This window comes from Eleutherodactylus coqui, chromosome 1 (assembly GCF_035609145.1).
Source record: "Eleutherodactylus coqui strain aEleCoq1 chromosome 1, aEleCoq1.hap1, whole genome shotgun sequence".
Lineage (NCBI taxonomy): Eukaryota > Metazoa > Chordata > Amphibia > Anura > Eleutherodactylidae > Eleutherodactylus > Eleutherodactylus coqui.
The window spans coordinates 324,711,452-324,733,206 of record NC_089837.1 but is presented as its reverse complement, the minus strand read 5'-3'; the positions used below and the strand labels follow the sequence as shown (position 1 = coordinate 324,733,206).

Below are 21,755 nucleotides of genomic sequence, written 5' to 3'. Positions count from 1 at the left end.
CTGGATTTCCCCAGACTTCTCTTCTCCACCAGCGGACAGCAGCATTACCTAAACAATACGTAGGCTGCACCCGCGGATGGAAGCATTGTTCTCTATCACCATCAAAAATGTGGACCTTTTAGCTTCATCAATCTGTGTATAATATTCATCCTCCTCCTGCTCCTCCTACTGAAACCTGACGTAATCACGCCGAACGGGCAATTTTTCTTAGGCCCACAAGGCTCAGTCATATAATTTTTGTAAACAATTTTTATACGTTTCAATGCTCATTAAAGTGTTGAAACTTGCACCTGAACCAATTTTTATTTTAACTGGGCTGCCTCCAGGCCTAGTTACAAATTAAGCCACATTAACCAAAGTGATTAATGGGTTTCACCTGCCCTCTTGGTTGGGCATGGGCAATTTTTCTGACGTACATTAGTACTGTTGGTACACCAATTTTTTGGGGCCCTCGCCTACAGTGTAATCCAATTAATTTTTTGCCCACCTGCATTAAAGCTGACGTTACATCAGCTGTGCTGGGCACTGCAATGGGATATATTTATGTACCGCCGGTGGGTTCCAGGGAGCCACCCATGCTGTGGGTCCACAGGGAGTTGTAACTGCATGTGTCCACTTCTAAAGAACCCCAGTCTGACTGGGGCATGCAGTGTGGGCCGAAGCCCACCTGCATTTAATCGGACGTTACCTCAGCTGTGATGGGCACTGCAATCGGATACATTTATGTACAGCAGGTGAGTTCCATGGAGCCACCCATGCTGTGGGTCTACAGGGAGTTGTAACTGCATGTGTCCACTTCTAAAGAACCCCAGTCTGACTGGGGCATGCAGTGTGGGCCGAAGCCCACCTGCATTAAACATGACATTACCTCAGCTGTGATGGGCAATGCAATGGGATATATTTATGTACCTCCGGTGGCTTCCTGGCACCCACCCATGCTGTCGGTCCACACGGAGTTGTAACTGCATGTGTCCACTTCTAAAGAACCCCAGTCTGACTGGGGCATGCAGTGTGGGCCGAAGCCCACCTGCATTTAATCGGACGTTACCTCAGCTGTGATGGGCACTGCGATGGGATACATTTATGTACAGCTGGTGGGTTCCAGGGAGCCACCCATGCTGTGGGTGCACACGGAATTCCCATTGCAGAGTTGTACCTGCCTGTGACTATTTATAAAAAACCGCGGTCTGACTGGGGCATGCAGACACCTTGACAGAATGAATAGTGTGTGGCACATAGGTTCCCCATTGCTATGCCCACGTGTGCAGCTCCTGATGGTGGTGGCACAGGATTATATTTCTCATTGCTTCTGTACAGCATTGTGGGCTATCGCCCCGCCCCTTTTAAAGAGGGTCGCTGCCTAGCCGTGCCAACCCTCTGCAGTGTGTGCCTGCGGTTCCTCCTCATGGCAGACGCACTTATAAATAGACATGAGCGTGGTGTGGCATGAGTGCAGCTGAAGGCTGCGCAGGGACACTTTGGTGTGCGCTGTGGACACTGCGTCGTGCGGAGGTGGGGGGGGGGGGGGTTGGGCAGCATGTAACCCAGGAGAAGTGGCAGCAGAGCGTCATGCAGGCAGTGATTGTGCTTTGTTGGAGGTAGTGTGGTGCTTAGCTAAGGTATGCATTGCTAATGAGGGCTTTTCAGAAGTAAACGTTGTTGGGAGGGGGGGGGGGCCACTCTTGCCACTATTGTGGCTTAATAGTGGGACCTGGGAACTTGAGATGCAGCCCAACATGTAGCCCCTCGCCTGCCCTATCCGTTGCTGTGTCGTTCCCATCACTTTCTTGAATTGCCCAGATTTTCACAAATGGAAACCTTAGCGAGCATCGGCGATATACAAAAATGCTCGAGTCACCCATTGACTTCAATGGGGTTCGTTACTCGAAACGAACCCTCGAGCATCGCGAAAATTTCGTCCCGAGTAATGAGCACCCGAGCATTTTGGTGCTCGCTCATCTCTAGTGAGTATACATTTTTTAAAAATTTTTACACATTTTAGGATGATTTTCAGGTAAGGGCTTACATTTTTAAGCCCTTCCCGAAAATTCATCCCGCGCTCGCCGGCAGCCCATTGCTTTCAATGGAGCCGGCTGTATTGCTGGCTCCATTGAATTCAATGGGCTAACATCGTTCTTCTCTGCCACAGCTGTTACAGCTGTGGCAGAGGAGAGCGATCGTTATGCTGACAGTGCGGGGGAGGGGGGGGGGTCTCACTCTTGCCACTATTGTGGCTTAATATTGAGACCTCGAATCCCGAAATGCAGCCCAACATGTTGCTCCTCGACTGCCCTATCCATTTCTGTTTTTTTACATGACTTTGGTGATTTGCTAAGATTTTCACAAATGAAAACCTTAGCGGAGCACCAGTCATATACAAAAATGCTTGAGTCGCCCATTGACTTCAATGGGGTTCGTTACTCGAAACGAACTCTCGAGCATCACTGAAAGTTCGCTCATCTCTATTTATTAACTTCTAACTATTAATAACATCATGAAAATATATAAAAGTTACAAATGAAAATAAAAAATTACAGATGAAACTTATAATTAAAATTAGGTGTATGAAAAGAAGGTTTTTATCATGGGCCCCAATAATCGTTATCTAATGAGCCAAGAAATATTAATTTGCTCGCATGCTCTCTTTAAAATGCTCCTTCGAGCAGACATAATTTCACTAGCTTGACGGGGAGTTCAGAAAGATGATTGGAGGTAAACATACTGAAACAAGGTCCTGCCAGCTACAAGGAAGCCAGAAGCTGGCCGCTGGACCTGACGGGATGTGAGAATGATCTCTCTGTGTGTTTGTGGGGCTGCGTGCCCTGCATTTTTTCAAGTTGCCGCTGAGGGACCAACTGTCTCCATGGTAACTTGTAAACAATGCAGGGCCTGGTAATGCGAACGCAGTGCCCGAACACAATTGTAATTGTGTTAGATGGGTCCCCTATCTTTTCTATGGGCACTGCGTTCGCGTTAGACGCTGAACGCACGATATGTCGCGTCTCCTTTTCTGGATGCGACCTTCGTGCGTTCAGCGCAGCCCTCCATCTCCATGTGGAAATGCTTTCATTTAGAAAGCATTGCCCACAGCCATCGCAAGCTTTCAGAGCCTGCATCTAACGCGATGAACAAACACATGTGGAAAAGGGGCCGAAGACCCCACTGTTTCTGAGAGTCGTTTTGCCTGGAGCAAACCTCACTGGTGACAAAGAGTCGCCTCACACTTTCCAAAAGTTTCTAGAACTTGTTTATAAGTTCATCAGTGCCTCGAGAAAACTACATCCTGTACAACACAAAGGAAAAGGCAGAATGTAAAGAAAGAAAATCTGGCCACTAGACCACAAGACACGTTTCTTCTTTACAAAAATCGATATTATATCGCCCTAAACTAGCGATGTTACCGATATATCGGACATTACAATATCGATGAAAAGTATCGCCAAAGCATTAGCCATATATCGATATTTTCGAAAATATGAAGGCTCCATTGAAAACAATGCTCTGCCGGTCCCCTGCATTCTTTGCCAGGGAAGGGCTTTACATATAAGCCCTTCCCTGAAAAATTATAGCAACATCATGCCAGGGTCTTTAACCCTTTCCAATCCCCTGTCTGACGTCTGAAGACATTATGATTTAGGGCTGTACAGCTCCTATGTTGGAAGATGTCCGTCGGAGTTCTCTTACTGTATATTGCCAGCCTCTCTGCTCTCGGAGCCTATCCAATGTGTCACCTCATGCAGTACTGGCTTTAGCCAGCATATAGCGCCGTTGTATAACAGCAGAAAAAGAGTAAGCCCCCTAGGAAAACCAGGATACAAATTGGATTGGAAAGGGCTAAAGGGTACCTGTCGCTTCCCTACATCACCACAAACTAAGTTATGGGAGCGTTTACACTGAGTGACAAGCCCACGATCCAGCGATGGTTTTTATGTTGAGTGAAAGTTAGCAATAAGAAGCAGCGAACAAATGGTGAGTGTTTTTTTTTTTGTTTGCATTTACACTGTACGATTATCGCTCAAATTCATTCGTTTGATTGAATTTTAAGCAAAAATAGTCCTGTGTAAATGGCCCTTATGCCTGACTTGATAATGTGCCATGTAGATGCTCATTCAGCTAATGAAATGCTCATTTTTTTAGCAATAGCTAGAGGTTTGCTGCGACTCCCATCCATGAAGGAAAAGTTTGTTCTTCCTTTTTTTTGCCTGTTTTTCTAATGTTGTGTTTTCATCAGAAATCTTATAAATGTGGCACTTGACATCCCTGGGATAATTTGGATTTAAAGCTGTTTTCCCATTAAAAAACAAAAATAACAGCTGGGCATGGCATAGAATAAAATGAGAGGCATTATTCACCTCTTTTCAGTCCTCCAAAGAAACAGTTGAGCAGCTCCGGTGGCCATCCCAGTATGTACATCTGGCGGAAGTCAGGTTACTGATGCAGCCATTTAGAGGCTTCAACGTCACCGCTCACATCCTGGTGACATGGTGCCAAAAGTTTGGGACAGTAATGCTGCAGCTTCTGATTGGTTGCAGCGGACTTCCACTGAACGTAAATACCGAGAAGGACAGCGATTACCTGCGTTCTGCGGGGGGAAGTACGAGAAGGACCCACAAAGCAACTCAGCTGTTTCCCGGCGGGCTAAAGAGAGATAAGTATTGCCCTTTTGTTATTTTATGCCATGCCCAAGAAACAATGAATTAGCAGACTGCACTGTACTATTATCAGTCAAGTGTCCAATCACCTTTCAGTCTGTGGCTATGTTAAAAATGGCTGTGATTCATAAATGGTTAATGCAATATTTTTGTTAATCCCTATAATTAAGGATGAAAGTCTTTATTTCAATTACATCTTGATGACTTTGTTTCAAATTCATTGCGGTGGTGTACGGTGGCTAAATTATGAAAATTTGTGTCACTGTTCAAATAGTTTGGACCCAACTGTATATCATATGTCAGTATTTGCAACATTTATGTTCCTTGTTTCCATGTATGCAGGTCAATTTCTTATTTGAGTAGTTGATGGCATTTGCGATTTCCAAAGTTGTATGTAATTGTTTAGCACCAGATGTCGATACTTGTAAAAAGAGTTTAAAAAACAAATTCTGAGGTGTCGGTACATTAGTACTTGTATAATAGTGAAGTATATGTGTCATACCTTATGCCACGGGCAGCCGGGTAGCAATGTGTTGTGAAAGCAAAAATCCAACCAGGGCTCATTAAGATGTTCATATCCGTTAGCAGATTGGCTATGTTGACCAGGAGTTAATTCCATTCCTGATTAAAGAGAAAAATGACATATGATATAGTAACAATACAATATGCTCTTGCTTGGTAGAGCTGAGATCTGTGCATTACCATACAATAAAGAACATGTATAGGAACCCCATGACATCTTGATTCGGGTGTTATTATATTCATTGCATGATGTCCTAATTCATGTTCGGGGGGCATTCAAAAGTGTGTGCCATTTGTTAGTTAAAGGGACTTTGAGTTATATCCGAGATTGATGGTAATGGTAGGAGGAATCATGTTTATAAAACTAACTGTCAGGTTTGTGCTGCTGGAGTCTGTTGTTCTACAGGGTTCCAGGAGCACACCTTCACAGGTGAGGGATAGTTTAGCCGGCTGGGTGTGGTTTGCTCTTGTCAGCCAATCCCCAGGGTCTGAGCTCATATATAAATACAGGCCCCTGTCAGTGGCTGTTTGGTGTCCAGGGTGAGCAGTCATGTTTCCTTCTGTGTTGCAGCTTGCTGTGTGACTTGTGTCCTGTTACCTTTGGGTTGCAGCTTGCTGTGCGACTTGTGTCCTGTTACCTTTGGGTTGCAGCTTGCTGTGTGACTAGTGTTCTGTTACCATTGCAATGAAACCAGATGTAAATCGTGCACAGCACAGCACAAAAACAGCTGCTGTCGTGCCGCGGATACGGACGGCTTCCATAGGCTTCAATGGAAGTCGCGGGAGCCGTCTGCGCAGGAGATCCGCAGGAAAGTGGAGCATGCTGCGATTTCTTCCTGTGCGTGCGACCCGCATGCTGGGAAGAAATCCCACCCACATGCTTTTAGCTGCCCTACGGATACTAATGCATTCCTATGGGCAGCAAGACGCGCCGATCTCCCATGAGGGGGCCACGCGTGGATTTTATAAATAAAATCCACACGTGGACATTGGGCTTTACAGTGAAAGGCTAAAGGAGTATGAGGCTGCAATCGCACGGGCTACAAAATCTCACTACAAAACATCGCTTATGTGAAACAACCCATTGGAAACCATGGGCTTCACATTGTGGCGATGATTTCGTAGCCTGTGCAGATGCAGCCTCATACTCATTAGCGATGTCTTCACTCAAGCCTCGCAGCACTAAGAAAAATCTGCAATATTGCCCATTTTTTTCATTGAGGCTGGCAGCCACATTGAAATCAATAGGAGAAGATCACGAAACAGGCTAGCAATCCCCCAGAGAGAGGAGAGAGAGGGGGGCGGAGCAGCAGGGGATCTCTTACATATCTCCGCATATCTGGAGAGATAGGGGGCGGGCTAGGGGGCTTTCTAGAGAGTGGGGGGGGAGGGCCTTGAGAAGGGGTGGGGCTAGAGGGGTTATCATAGTGATCCCTCTCTCGTCAAATGAGGGGGTTGGACTAGTGGGCGGATCCTGCTTTTGCCGTGGAATGTCAATTGCGGACAGGCCGCGAGTCGGACAGCTTCCATTGACTTCAACGGAATCCATCTGTGCGAGAACCACAGGAAAATAGAGCATGCGGTGATTTTTCATTTGCGAGCGGAAACTGCGATTGGTTTCCGCTCGTCTGCATGAAGAATCTTTTTTGCATTGCGTGCTATGGCGGGTTATGGCTGCAGAATCCAGAGGCGGTCATCCAATCCGGATTCTGCAGTAAAAATCTGCCCGTGTGTGAGGCCTAAAAAGGAGCTTTACCTCTGTGCAGTGGAGCAGAGAGGGAAGCAAGACTGAGCAGGTGGAACAACTACTGCGATGGACACTGGGTACAGACAGCAGGTGGCGCTATTCTATCACTAGTCCTGTGAATAAAAACATTATTAAATAAGTGTAACTACAAAGAATGTTTCCATAGGCCGGACATAACAGGAAACAAAAAGTTTTGGGGGACAATCCCTTTAAGGAGGAAAAGTGTGCGGGAAAGAGGAAGATTGTGAAGAATCTAATACTAAGCATCATGAGTAATGCCGTTGCCAGGGTCTAGTAAGATCAGGGGAACAAGCCAAAGCCACGTGTAACCAGCCCCAAAGCATAAGATGTATTGAACACAGCACCGTATAACTAGAACACAACTTTCCGACAATCTGCCAAGCAGTGTTAACAGATGACAGTCCTGTACAGTCTGCTAGGCGCACATATTACATATCTCACACCGATATCTTACAACCCCGTATCGCTCACCTGCGGCCGGGTCCTGCTTCTAGTTGCTAGGGCCGCTAGACGCCAGTCCTTGGCAACGACGTCAGGGTTTGGAATGCGGGCCCTTGCTCCGCCCTCCACATGACGTCACCAACCGGAACCTGTGAGTCCCGGAAAGAGCGGACAGCACTACCTGCCTGTGAGGCCGCTTCTCAGACAGCGATGGGCGGCGACGTGCGCGGCTGTGAGCGCCAGGATGAAGCTACGGCCGGGCTATGAGCGGTTAGTAGCGAAGTGGGACACGGGGGGGTGAGTGTGCCGCGGAGACGGCCGGTGTGCTGTACGGGAACGGCGTTATGGGGCCTCCGGGCTGCGGGAGTTGGGACCCCTGGACAGCGGAATGCTGCCATGTAAACCCGAGGTGACACTTCCGTCAGCTCCCCTATGGACGCCGTCACTAGTGCCTGTGGATACCCGAGAGAGCCTGTGCACACAGCGCAGCAATCCGCAGCGGGTTTATAGTCCTGTCCGTGACCGTGCTGTGCAGGGACCCGCCTGTAGCTGGGAGAGCAGCCGTGGGTTACAGGTGGATTCTGTACAGAACATTCCATGGCGGAACTCGCAGTGTGAGGATCTTTCACGGATTTGCTGTGAATGTTCTGCAGCCGTAGCAAAATGCTCATCAAAATCTGCAGCGGACGCGGCTGCCAGCCGGGATTATTTTTTTTGGATAAGGCCTAATGTCCACAATGTATGCAGATTCCACATGGGGAATCCCGCACGGAATCCGCCCACGGCTGGCAACCCTGCGTACCTATCCACGTCGTCTTTCTTCTGTACCGCAGATGTGTGCAGAAGTGCTGACCGGCGCACATACGCAGTACAGACTAAAAAAAACTGCAATTACAGCAGAATCCGCGACCCGTCCACAGTGTGAACTGCGGGTCGGATGGCTTCCATTGACCCCGATGGAAGATGTCCGTGCGGGAACCGCAGTAAAATAGAGCATGCAGCGATTTTTTTTCATACGCAAGCTGCAACTACAATTGGTTTCTGCTCGTGTACGAACAACCATTTTTCCATAGCATGGTATAGAGGGTTACTGCTGCGGAATGAGGCGGCAGACGCCCGCTCCAGATTCCACCGCAAAAGTCGCCCCTGGATATGAGGCCTAAGGCCACCTGCACATCCTCTTCCGGATTCCCGCAGCACTAACCCTCCATAGCATGTAATGGAAAAGCGATTTTATATAATATATAATAATTCTCCCCCCGCCCCATTCTGGCAACCAAGCGGAACTCAATTGCGATTCAATCGCAGCATGGAAGCAGGCCGAACCACAGCCCTTCCGTATTAATCGTTGCAAGATCCACATGGTCACAGCAAAATCTGTATGGCGCCCCGGCCGGACCATCCACAGTACAGAAAAAAAACGACTGACAGGTAAACGCAGATGCCGGCCGAGCACAGTGTTGGGATTCCGCATGCAGGATCCCACCCGGTCATGTGCAGTCAGCCTAAATCATCCAAAATTCACAGGCAGCCAATATTTTTTACGGACACATTTGGAGAACCATAATAAATGATACAGATCATAAGTCAGTGATGGCGAACCTTTTAGAGACCCAATGCCCAAACTGCAACCCAAAACCCACTTATTCATCACAGAAGTCCCATTTCTGTGGGACGATTATTGCTCAAAATGTGTTTAAGGGCTCATGTCCACGGTCAAAATAAGAATTAAAATCCGCAGCGGATTTTAACTCCTCTCCTGCCCGCGGATCCGCACCCCATACGGATGCATTGACCACCCGCGGGGTAGATAAATACCCGCGGATCGTCAATAAAAAGGATTTTAAAAAAAAATGGAGCATGAAAAAATCTGGACCATGCTCCATTTTCATGCGGGTCTCCCGCGGGCTTCTATTGAAGCCTATGGAAGCCGTCCGGATCCACGGGAGACAAAAATCAGATTTTACTCACATGCTCCGGTTCTTCTCTTCGGCGCGGCGCCATCTTCTCTCAGTCGCGGCCGGATCATTTTGCTCCGGCGCATGCGCGGGGCACGTCACCGACGTCATCATGCACATCCGCCGAGCCGAAGAAAGAAGATCCGGCCGCGACGAGAGAAGATGACGCCGCAGCGAAGAGAAGAAACGGAGCGGATGGGAGGTGAGTTTATTCTTATTTATTGCTATTTTCAGCGCTCATGTCCGCGGGGCAGGAGGGACCCGCTGCAGATTCTCCATGGAGAATCTGCAGCGGATCTGATTTTCCCCGTGGACATGAGGCCTAAGCAAATAAGAGTGCAGCATCAATGCAAAAAAAAAGCTCATAATTGTTTGCGGTTCGTTATCTTTTGACTTTCCGGGCTTAAACAAATAGGCGTGAAAGCAGCTGCGACAGCGTAGATGCACATGGACCAGGGATTTTTTTTCAGACTTTTCAAACTTTACGCTAGTGTGCAGAAGTTAAAAAAAAAAACAAAAAAAAACCTGGAAGATAGGCCCTGCCCTATCTTTTCTCACACCTAGTATTAACGGCAGAGAATACCGCTAGTGAAACCATTGAAATCAGTGGTTGTGTTGCGTCCCGTTACGCAGTCGCGATTATCATGACTGCATAACGGGACAGTCACGTCCATCTGTTTGAGCCCTCAAGCAGCAGAAAAAGTATCGCTAGATCGCTGCCTTCTCGTTCTGTGTAAAAGCTTTCTGCTCAGTGATTCACATACCCTGTTTTCCCACAAATGAGACCTATCCTGAAAATAAACCCTACCCTGATTTTCAGGAAGGCTTGAAATATAATCCCTAGCTGCATTACATAAAAAAAAAATATAACATAGCAGGCTTAGCCCCCGTTCCCCCAGAGCTGCGGCAGGCTTCCTGCATACCTCGACTGCCCGCAGAAGATTGCTTCCTTGTTACGGGATTCATAAATCCCGCCTCCAGGAAGCAATGGCTCTGATTAGTTCTCGAGCGCTGCTCAGCCAATCAAGCAGCGCTAGATGAACCAGTCATAGCCATCGCATTGTGGAGGCGGGATTTATGAATTGGCCAATCAATGCTGCAGCTTGGCCAATTCATACATCCCACCTCCACAACATAATGGCTGTGATAAGTTCATTGAGCGCTGCATTGATTGGCTGAGCAGCATGGTGGATTTCACAGCAAAATGCACAATTTTGGACTTGAAGACGTCACTTCTTGACAGATTTGTCCCATTGAACTAGCGTGCAGATTGTGGTGGCTACATGTGAAAATCAGTGCAGAAATCCATAGCTCAGTTGCAGACTTTGAGGTGGAAAATTTAAATGTGGACTCCACTACCTCCAGTACCAACCCTGGCTGTACGATCTCTGAACGGATGTGGCCATAAGTGTATATCTGATCATCTGTGCAGCTCTTGTAGGGGTCCCTGAACGTTCAACATTTCATGCAGCAATTTTCAGCATGCGGAATTGCAAAATAATCCCTAAATACACAAATGTGCTCAAAGCTGTGCGGGGCTGGAGGCCAGATTGTCGCTTGGTGCAAGATGCTCATATTGCCTTTTGGACGATATGGCCCCGCTTTCCCTGTATTTTTATATGCAGGGGAAGTTATGCACACAGCTGTCATACATCATGTGACATTACTATAAAAAAAAAAACTAATTAAAATTTTTTTTCTTATACTTGGAAACCGGATCCAAAAAATTGAAAAATGGCAAGCCGTTAGGCCGTATCCACACAGGTGATGTGATTTCGACATGAGGAAACTGATGGTCTGTGCAATATCGCTGCAGTTCAAAAAAAATATATTAAGAGGCACTGTCATCTCCAGCACGTCTTCTCCCCTGAAGCTCCCTAGCAGTAACTTGAAGTCTGCCACCCCCTCCTGGATTGGAGAATCAAAATCCGCGCCTTCAGGAAGGGCTTGCTGTGATTGGTTCACAAGCGCCATGGCTCAACTAATCACAGCCATTCATTCATTGCATGTGATTGGTTCATCGAGCGCAGTCTCTGATTGTTTGAGTCACAGCGCTGGTAAATCAATCACAGCCAGCCCTTCCTGTAGGCGGGGATTTTGATCCACCAATCCAGGCAGGGCTGGCTGAAGACTAAAGACAAGTGTCAGAACTGACAGCGCCTCTCAGGTGATTTATTATTTTGATGCAGCTAGGGCTTAGTTTAGGGCTTTTACAGTGGGATTTCCTATTGTAAAAGTTGCACCACACGAAAACCGCGTTGTCGTGTGATGCAGCAGAAGGGAAGGCTCTATAGGAAAACATGGGGAAAAGAATTGCAGCTGTAACGAGCATGCCACGATTTAGTATTCTCGCAATGTCACAGGCTACAAGATATCGCTCGTGTGGATGTACCCATAGGAAAGCATGGGCTCTACATACATGCGACTTGTAGCATTGTCATGTTGCCTCAAAACCACGCTATAAAGGTATCCCTGTGAATGCAGCCTTAAGGTGTTAGTTTACTCAGGCGTCAATGAGTGCACTGGGGAAGCCCCGACATCAGGTTCTCGCCGGTGAGACCACGGTAGGAAAAACGTTGAGAAACTCTGCTCCAAGGAGTAAACCTGACCATAGACTTCCAAGATTGTTTCTTCTCTAATGACCTCTCATTACTGTAGTGTTGCGTTTATGGCACCAGAACAATCTATTATGGTGATGAGTAGCATTCGTCTTTTTCCGTGTTGTAGGAGAACTGAAGTCCTATTAACTTATAATAAGGCCATCCGGTTTCCACTTTTGTTACTGGATTAAAAAAGTGCCGCATGCTGCCCTGTACTGGACGTCAATGGAAACCTGACGGAAGAGGCTTTACACAAGTTGGGCTACTACTCTGCACTGTGGACTTCCCACTGGGAGGAATGGTGGACTGAGGGCCTCAGTTATAGCAGTTTGTCAGGTTCCAAGTGGTTGATTCACCTCCTCACCCTCCAGTTATCACCTATCCACAAGTGGGCGATAGATGTTCACATCTGGAACTATTTTCCAGCACAATCTGCTGTCTGGCATGTCTCTCCCCTAATATAGCCCCTGTCACGTGACCGTTCTGATGTAGGGAGTTGGAGTCTTCGTTTTAGCCAAGCGTTTGTTGTACTTTTCACTTGAGGGATGGTGTGTTTTGTGACTGTTTGCTGCTCTAATTACTTGGGATTAGTAGTATGTGTTCACTTATATATTCTTTCATTTTCAGGAAATGTAGCAGCGAGGCTTGCAAGTTAGAGTTAAAGGGGACTGCCATGATGCAGGCAAGCTCTGGACCTACCCATCAGATAGGAAACGGTGATGGCTTGCCCTCCCTTTCTCTCCCTGCTAACTGTTCACCTGCGAATGGTTCCAGCAGCTCTGGAGATGTAGCAATAAATGTACATTCATCAAATTCTGAAAATGGCACAAGATTGGGCCCGAGACATGCCAGACCAACCATACGGTTCCAGAATCGACCTGGTCATTCGCACTCTAATACCAACGATGCGGGAGGGCAAGACGACTCAAATAACACGGATACAAGAGAACATGGCAACAGCATCTCGGAGGTCCTGCATGTCTACCAGTGGTTGGATAAAAGTTTTCCATATATTTTAATCTTTAGTGCCAAACTCATTGTTCAGCACCTATCAGGTACTAATATTCACTCTCATTGTAGTTCTTATTCTTATGCATGAAAGTAGTTTGACAGTTAATGGAGTTTTCCAGTGAAATACTATGGATCACCTATCATCAGGATACGTCATTAATAGTTGATCGGCTGTGGTCCGTCGCTTGGGACCTCAACCGATCAGCTGTGCGGGCATATGCTGCCAGCGCCGCAATAACAGAGGTCGGAGCGGAAGCCTCTGCGCTGACCTCTGTGTATTTGGAGCAGAAGTCTTCGTGTCGACATCCCATGTAGTGGCCGGCGCTTGTAACTGCAGACACGGCTCTCATTGATTTCAATGAGAGCCGTGCTTGCAGTTACAAGTGACAGCCACTACACGGAGATTGGCGTGGAGGTATCCGCTGCAACCTCTGTGTTACGGCGCTGACGGCATGCGCTCGCACAGCTAATCAGTTGGGGTTTTGAGCGGCTGACCCTAGACGATCAACTATTGATCTATCCTATCCTTATCTCAACGAAAATGGAACATGCTGTGCTCTCACATCTGCTCACGGAATTCGCCATTTGTTTCTGCGAGTGTGTAGGAAAAAGCGCTTTTACATAGCATGTAATGAATATTTGCTGCGGATCCATGATGCAGACGGCTACAGCGGATTCCACAACGCAAATCCGTTCGTGTGCCTTACATCGGAATTTCTCAACATTTTTGACCTAATCCTTATGATGAGTCATCAATAGTATTTCAGTGGAAAACCCCTTTAATATCAAAATTCAGTGTGATGAATATTTGTGTCATTTGAAACATTGAGGCCAGGGAATGTTGGTCTTTGCTTTTTTTTTTTTTTTTTTGTGCACCATATGGACTCTAAAGTCATTTGTTTTTTATAGTTTTCGTTGACCAATTCTGTCCACAGAATAAGGCCCAATGTGCATGGGCAGACTTGAATTGCGCCCCACGCGGACAATCCGCAGTTCAAGCCGTCCATAGCTGAATTAAAGCATACAGATTTGTTTTGCGGACCCTTTGGTCCGGAAAACAAGTCACAGCATGCTCCATATCAGTGTGGTTCCCGCACAGACGGCTTCCGTTGAAGTTACAGTAGGCCGTCCGATCCGTGTCTTTAAAAAAAAACTAAAAAAAAAACACTCCACTGCGCATGTGCAACGGTGAGAACTTCCGCACACATCCGCGGTGAAGGTCTAGACAGGAACGCTTGGCCGCTGGCAGGGTCGCATTCTGCTTCAGGCTCCTGCATGCGGAATCTGACCAGCCCGTGGACATGAGGCCTAACTGAATTAAATGTTGTCTGACAGATTAGGGCGTATTGGCATCACTGCTCTGTCTGGTGGACTCGAGGGGTCTATTCATTGCCTTAGATTCGAATGACCACAAGTAACAGTATATGAGGTCACTTCATGTGTAGCCTATAGCAACTTCCCCCAGTAAAAGCAATTCTTTACCAGGGGTGTGAGAAACCAGAACGGATGTGATCAGATGATTGCAACAACTTTAAAGAGTCCCAACACTTTAACTCCCTCAGTGGCGGGTGTCTTACCACCCTGTCGTACCCACCACGGCAGGTTTTTAAAAAAAAATGGTCTAATCGTTTAATTTCAACTAATTTTGCAGTCGCGTTCCAAGAGCCATAACTTTTTCATTTTTCCATTGAGACAGCGATATGAGGGCTTGTTTTTTGCGGGACAAGTTGTAGTTTTTTATGGCATCATTTTTGGGTTTATATAATGTATTGTATGACTTTTGTAAAAAAAATTTGTAGGGAGATTGGGGAAAAAAAGAAATTCTGCCATTTGTTTTTTGGATTTCATTTTTACGGCTTTCAGCCTGCAGAATAAATAGTGTGATCACATTATTCTCTGGGTCAGCACGATTCCGGCAATACCAATTTATATAGTTTTTTTTATGTTTTGCTATTTTTGTACATTTAAAACTTTTTTTTTTTTTCTTAAAGGTTTGCTTTTGTGTCGCCACATTCCAAGAGCCGTATTAGTTTTTTTTTACCATTACCAGAGCTCTAGAAGGCCTTGTTTTTTGCGGGATGACCTCCAGTCTTCATTTATCTAATTTTTAGGAACATGTAAAATTTGGATCTTTTTATTCAATTTTTTTTCTAGTGGCAAGATTAACAAAATCTGTAATTCTGGCATGTTTTTTATTTTTATTTTTCACTGCATTCTCTGAGCAGTATAAATAATATATTAGAGTCATTCTTCAGGCTAGTACAATTATGCCAATACCAAATTGTAATAGTTTTTTTTAACTTTTTAGCTACTTTTTCACAATAAATTTTTTTTTTTTTTTTTTTATCGCTGCATTCAAAGACCCCTAGCATTTTAACTGTTTGATCAGCGGAGCTGTGTAAGGGTATTTACTTTGCGGGATGAGTTGTACTTTTTATTAGTACCATTAGTACTATTAATTTATTAGTACTATTAGTATTGATCTGTGCAGAATTTTGATCACTTTCCTTTTACTGTTTGTATGGTGAGACAGGCTAAATTAGCTATTTTTGCCACGTTTTACATTTTTTTTCCATGCCGTGCACCTTGCAGATTAACCTCTTCCTGCTCCAGCACGTACATTTACATCCCGCAAAAAATGAGCCCTTGCTCAAGTACGTCGACGGAAAAATAAAAAAGTTATTGGGCGCAGAAAATCATTAAAAAAAAAAATACAAATGCTATACAAAGAAAAAACTCTAGAAGTTTGGTGGTATAGTAATCGTACTGACCCGTAGAATAAAGTTATCATGTCATTTTTGTTACAGTTTGTGTGCCGTAGAAACAAAATGCACTGAACAATGGTGGAATGTTTTTTTTTGTTTTTTTTTTAACTCCACTAAGAATTTTGTAAACGATTTTCAGTACATTATATGGTACATTAAATGGTACCATTGAAAAATACAACTCGTCCTCCAAAAAACAAGCCTGCATACATTGATGTTGATAAATAAATGAGTTATGATTTTTTAAAAGGGGTGAAGAAAAAACAAAGGGGGGGGAGGGGCCGCATCATTAAGGGGTTAAATAATGTACTAACTTCCTTCTCTGGGTCATTACAAATGCAGGGATCCCACACGTTTAATTTTGTATTAAATTTTTTACAAAGTAAAGGGAGACAAGTATTCTTTATTTTTTTTACAATTTCTTTTCTTTTACTTTTTTTAAATTGTTGTTTAGGGGACTTCCACAGAGACCCATCAGGACCGCTTGATCACATTGCGGGGTTCCAATGGTGTCAGCCCCTTACATGCTGCGGTCACATAGACCGCGGCATGTAAAGGGTTAACACAGCAGAGATCGGAGGTTTTCTCTGATCTCTGCTGTAAGAGCTGGTGCCCAGCTATACTCTGACAGATGATCACCAGCTCTCCCTGCCACAGAGACCATCAGCTGGCTTCTGACAAGCCAAGGGTCTCTGTGGCAACCTGTAAACAAAACAGTGCAGGAGTTTAAAAAAAGAAGCGGGAGGTTGCCGGCAGATCGGTAATATCTTCCTGCTTCTCTTTATAAAGTCCTGCACTGCTCTGTGTGGGACTGTGCAGACAGAACACAATGCCACAGCTTGTGGCATTGTGCTCTGCATGTCCCATAGTGATACATAGCCCGGAAATCTTCCCGGCTATATCACTATGGCAGTGGAGCTCGTTTCAGAAGATTTCCGGGCGTGCCACTGAAGGGGTTACTGCTGGAGCACTCGAGCTTTGGCAGCCAAAGACGGCCCCTTATAGAGCTATGTGAAGCTGTCCTACCCTGTGAGAAGGAACTAAAAACAGTCAACGGAGCACAAGCGCTCCAGCGTGAAGGTGCAGGGACTTTCTAATCTTTAGACTGAACACAAAGTACTTTCGTCCTACTTGCCTCTATACTTACAGGGAAAGTCTAATTTTTAAAAAAATGAGGTTTTGGATGTAATCCAAAAATAGATGTTGTGGTGTTTAATTCTTTTTTTAATTTGCACAAAGCTTTAAGTTTTCCAGATTTTTATTTGATGTTTGATTTACGGGATCCCTAATTTTGAACGACTTTTGTTGTGTTTTATATTTTAACACCTTTTTTTATTTTTGTTTTGTTTTTTTTAATAGGCATTACTGTTGGAATTGGCCTGCTAACAACTTTTTTGTATGCAAACAAAAGCATTGTAAATCAGGTTTTTCTGAGAGTAAGTAAGCTCTATTCAATATCTATGAATATTGATTTGAAACAGAAAAAATGCATGTTAAGAGGATCTGGGAAGCTAAATCACTTTGATTAAAGCTCAAAATATAATTGAGAACCCTACTTCCTTCTATATAGATGGGCATCCAAAAGTTTGGAATCTCAAGCAACCTTATTGCCAGTTTATAGTGTTGAGGGTTCACCAAATTGTGAATTGCCAAGACAGCTTTATTAGACATTTTGCACTGGACTGCAGCTGCATCAGGTGACGCCATCGGATGTGAAGTCACATGACAAGTGTGTACCTGTGGCAGGAGTCCAATGCTAAACTTTTTAATGAGCCCTATTTATTATAAATAACTTCATGTTATTAAAGCTATACGGTTAGTGTTCACCACAATAACGCTACACAGAAACCACACTTAAATACTTTTGCATGCTAATTGATAATATTAAAGGAGTTTTCCAATATATAAATACCTTTAGTGGCAGTTGGGGGGAGGGGGGGGGGGGGAATAAAACCTATGTTTAAAAAAAACAAAAAAAAAAAACTATCCGCTGCCATGCTGCTCTCCTGCTCTGATCTTATGGTTTACTTTCCCTGCAGTGGTCATGTGGTTGTTTACCCAGGTGACTGCTGCAGTCAATAGGAGACCCAACATGGGACATCACCTGTGACGTCCTGTAGACAGGCCGAGATTCTCCTTTAGAAGCCCATGTGACCTGTTCACAGAACGTCACTGGGCCATAGGACCTGGTGACTTCACTGGTCACATGCCGTGACTCGGGTGTGCTGAAATGGCACTCTGGTGCTACGGTAAGTATATAAAAATAAAATCTAGTTCAGGGCAGGGGAACACAACGTAATAAATTAGAATTCGGACAACTCCTTTAAGGAACCTAAATATTTGTGGCAAACAACTGAAACTTGTTGCTGGGTAAGGCAAGTTTTTCCTTGTGCTAGAGTGACATTTTTGAGTTCAGTTGTGTTCCAGATTGTACAAAATGAGATGGCTTCCTCAAGAAACAAGTCGGTCTCATCTGTGACTTTAAAGGCTACGTCTTTGTGTCATGCCACCAAGAAACAGAATATCTCCTTACAAGGGTGTTTACCCCTGTCTTGAAAGAAGAGCGCTAACTGGATGTAAGGGTGCATTCACATGGGTGTGAGCGAGTCACACCTAAGATTCGCAGGCATGACTCGCATCGTACAGCAGACGGACACCCCATTCATGTGATGTGCAGGAGGCCACACATCTGCACGCTCTCTTCTCGTATAAGATTCGCGTGACAATAGAATGTGCTGCGATTTTTCGGTCTCGCAACATTACTGCAAGAGATAATCGTCTATGTAAACACACCCGTTGCAAGCAATGGGTTGTATTTTCATGTGTCTCACAACACACACAATTCGCATGATTTGTTTTGCACTTCAACTAGGATAGCAAAAGAAATGGGGTTACCAAATATACAATGGGGAAGTACATCAGAGGCTGCAGCTTGAGAAACTGACATATTATAGGTCCCGAGTTTGTGGTTTTAAATAGTCCATGACACATACCGGTGTCATCTGCAAGAGCAAAGACAACTCTAGAATTCTCGGATTACAGACCGAAAGGTTATAGGGGTTGTCTGGGACATGATGACCTAACCTCAGGACAGATCATCAATAGATTGACAGGGGTCTGCCACTCGGGATCCCTACTGATTCTTGGTGCTGCTGTAATCGCAGTTTGCGCTGACCATAGCGCAGTGCCCCGTGTTGATACTGCAGGCAGAGCTCCCATTGAATTCATCTATGGACCAGTCCTGAGGATAGGTCATCAATAGAAAAATTCCAAAAAGTCTCGGGCAACACCTTTTTAACCATCTGAAAACGGCATATAGAAATAAATGAATAAAACATACAGGCATTGTAGTGAAAAAGGTAAATGGATCAAAGGAGAGAACAGGGGATGCAATGTTCACATGCTGAGGATTCTGGCAGGGTGTAAGTGCATGTACCATATTGAAAAGTTGTGCATTAACTCCATTGAATTATGACTCCAAGTTATTCTCTATCCACAGTGTGATAATTGTGATGTAGTTTTAGGTGAAATATAAGCATAAATATGAAAAACTCTGAAGGGTTCACAAACTTTCATGCATCACTGCATCCTAAATCGAAAATTTAAAGGGGCTAGATAACATTCTAAAAAAATAAATAAAATTTCTCCTTTCTATTGGCTTCACCCCCTCTCCTCCAGTGCTGTCAATCCGATCTTTAGTAGTGCGAACTTGTAATGTGCCATTCATTGCTCACAGAACAATAACTGGCCTTAGCGGGAGTCTGTGTGCATGAATGACACATGACTGATGAGATAAGTAATTGGTTGGGTGGTCACGTGTGGGATGAATGGCACAAGACCCTTGCATTCACTTTTGGGATTGGAATGGCAGAGACCAGAGCTGCGGTGCTGAGCAGGGGAGATCATTGGAAAGTGAGGTTTCATCCTGTGTGGTGGACTATAGTGAGCAGTACATCTACACTAGTAGCACATATGGAGTTTGGCGCAGATGTGCACCCAAATCCACAACGGAAATTGTTCACCATGTGTGACCTTACCCTCTCTGTAGCTAGATTGCTAATCGCAGCTCAGTTGATCTTTGGCCGCTACTTTGATGCTGTTTGCACATAGTTTGAGCCCAGTCAGTTCAGTTTTGCATGTTGATTTTCCTATTTTCTGCTGCTTGCAATCCACTTACAGATGGGGGGGCATTCTGCCAGGACTTAGTCTCCTACATTTCTAAACTTTTGGTTACTGTCCATTAACATTCTTATAACTTTGGTAGCACCCTTGAAATAATGGTTGGAACAAACCTGCACACATCATTTTGATATTTGTTTTCTGGGAGTGAAAAGTTTTATGTAGGCAGGAAAGGGTTAAAAATGGGAAAATATACAGTTTGTTGTGCTCTGGGCCATGCCACTCTAACCCTGCACGAAGCTGAGGTGTTCACATGCCATTAATTGTGTGCATGACCATTCAGCCAATCACAGGCTTCAATGGTATTCTGCCATGATTGTACAAGATCACTGAAGCCTGTGATTAGCCAGCTTGTCCAGGACGTCAGGGAACACCTGTTCTCAATAAAACTATTGGTCCTAAGGCTTGGATCCATATCTGTCATGTTACGGCATGTCGTTTGGTTATGAAGTAAATGTCTGTGATGGGAATTCTGCGTAAAGCTCCTTTTAATGTTGACATGCACAGTGACTACTTGCGCTTTGATATCCATACGCAAATTACTTGTTTGGGCATATTTTTGCCTTTTCTTAGAATCAATTATCTAATGTTTACTCCTGGATGACCTTTGTGCACCATTGCATAAATTTAATACATATTTTTTGTTTTATAGGATAAGTGTTCCAAATTGCAGTGCATCTGGCTCCTGGTATTTTTGTTTGGCTGCTCGTTGCTTTTGTATTACACCTTCTCTTCTCAGGCACTTTATTACAGGTAGGTTTTACTTTGGAAAAATATACATATAGGGCCCAATGTCCACAGGCGGATTTGAATTGCAAAATCCGTTAGGGGCACCTGAGTGAATGATCCACAGTTCAAGCCGTCCATAAGGAAACATGGGCGTCTGCAACTGAATTAAAGCATGCAGATTTGATTTGCAGACCTTTGGGTGCGGAAATCAAATCGCAGCATGCTCCATTTCAGAACGGTTCCTGCACGGATGCTTCTATTGACGGCCCGTGGATTCTGCGGGAAAGCTAGAGTTTTGGGGGGAGGGGGACCCTCTAATGCGCATGTGCACCAACGTGCCGACTGGTGCTTCCGCACACATCCGCAGTAGAGAAAAAAGGACAAATAAGCAGGGTCCTCGGACGCAGGCAGGGTCTGATTCCGCTGTGGCTCCAACATGCGGAATCCAACCTATTGTTAATATGAGCCCTTAGAAAAATGCATACTGATGGGAAGGGACACCAAAGCTTCCTCCTCACTATAAATATCAGGAAAGATGGGGGGGTGGAAGTAATCCCATCCAAAAGTAAACTTTAATTTCAGACCAGCGTTTTTTAAGTATATCTTGAATGACGTTTTTTTGCTCTATTTCTTGTGCGGGTGTATACAAGATAATGAAAAAAATTTGGTAGTGTTAGCCAGTAGAGCAAAATGTGATTGTTCCCGGCAAGAGGGGGGTGTTCACCAGGCCAGCAGTGTATCTTTGCTATAGATTTCTCGTACCTCCCACTCACGCATAAAACCTCGTGAAGAATTTAAAACTCTATTGAAAGTGTGAAAATTTGTTATGAATTTATATTTTCAAATTCTTCTATTGCTTTGTGACTTGAAACTGCCCTTCAGTATCATAACTTTCATATGTTCTATGTTGTGTCCATGACTAGAGAAATGTTCCACCCCAGGTAATTCTGTCTTACTCTGTTTAATTGTGTGGCGATGAGAGCTCATCCTCACTTTAGGTTTTTGTCCTTTAAGGGTTTCTCCAACATAAAGCCCCCCAACAGGACATTTACTACACATGATCAGGTACACAACATCAGATGTGCAACATGTTAATGTCCCAGGGATCTTATAGTCCTGCTGTGTGTTGG

At 44.8% G+C, this 21,755-nt stretch overlaps 2 protein-coding genes across 2 annotated transcripts in view; one reads left to right on the top strand and one right to left on the bottom strand.

Moving 5' to 3' along the window:
* LOC136575465 (uncharacterized) overlaps window positions 1-7,462 on the bottom strand; it is a 383,051-nt gene extending 375,589 nt beyond the window's left edge. Inside the window, exons 1-2 of the mRNA XM_066575086.1 lie at window positions 7,414-7,462; window positions 5,155-5,273 (exon numbers count right to left, since the gene is read on the bottom strand). Of these exons, the coding sequence (XP_066431183.1) occupies window positions 5,155-5,271 (117 nt within the window). The 5' untranslated portion in view covers window positions 5,272-5,273; window positions 7,414-7,462. The remainder of the gene's footprint in view (window positions 1-5,154; window positions 5,274-7,413) is intronic.
* Window positions 7,463-7,531: 69 nt separating this feature from the next.
* RNFT1 (ring finger protein, transmembrane 1) overlaps window positions 7,532-21,755 on the top strand; it is a 31,346-nt gene continuing 17,122 nt past the window's right edge. Inside the window, exons 1-4 of the mRNA XM_066575094.1 lie at window positions 7,532-7,653; window positions 12,569-12,996; window positions 17,077-17,153; window positions 20,549-20,649. Coding sequence (XP_066431191.1) covers window positions 7,628-7,653; window positions 12,569-12,996; window positions 17,077-17,153; window positions 20,549-20,649 — 632 coding nt within the window. The 5' untranslated portion in view covers window positions 7,532-7,627. The remainder of the gene's footprint in view (window positions 7,654-12,568; window positions 12,997-17,076; window positions 17,154-20,548; window positions 20,650-21,755) is intronic.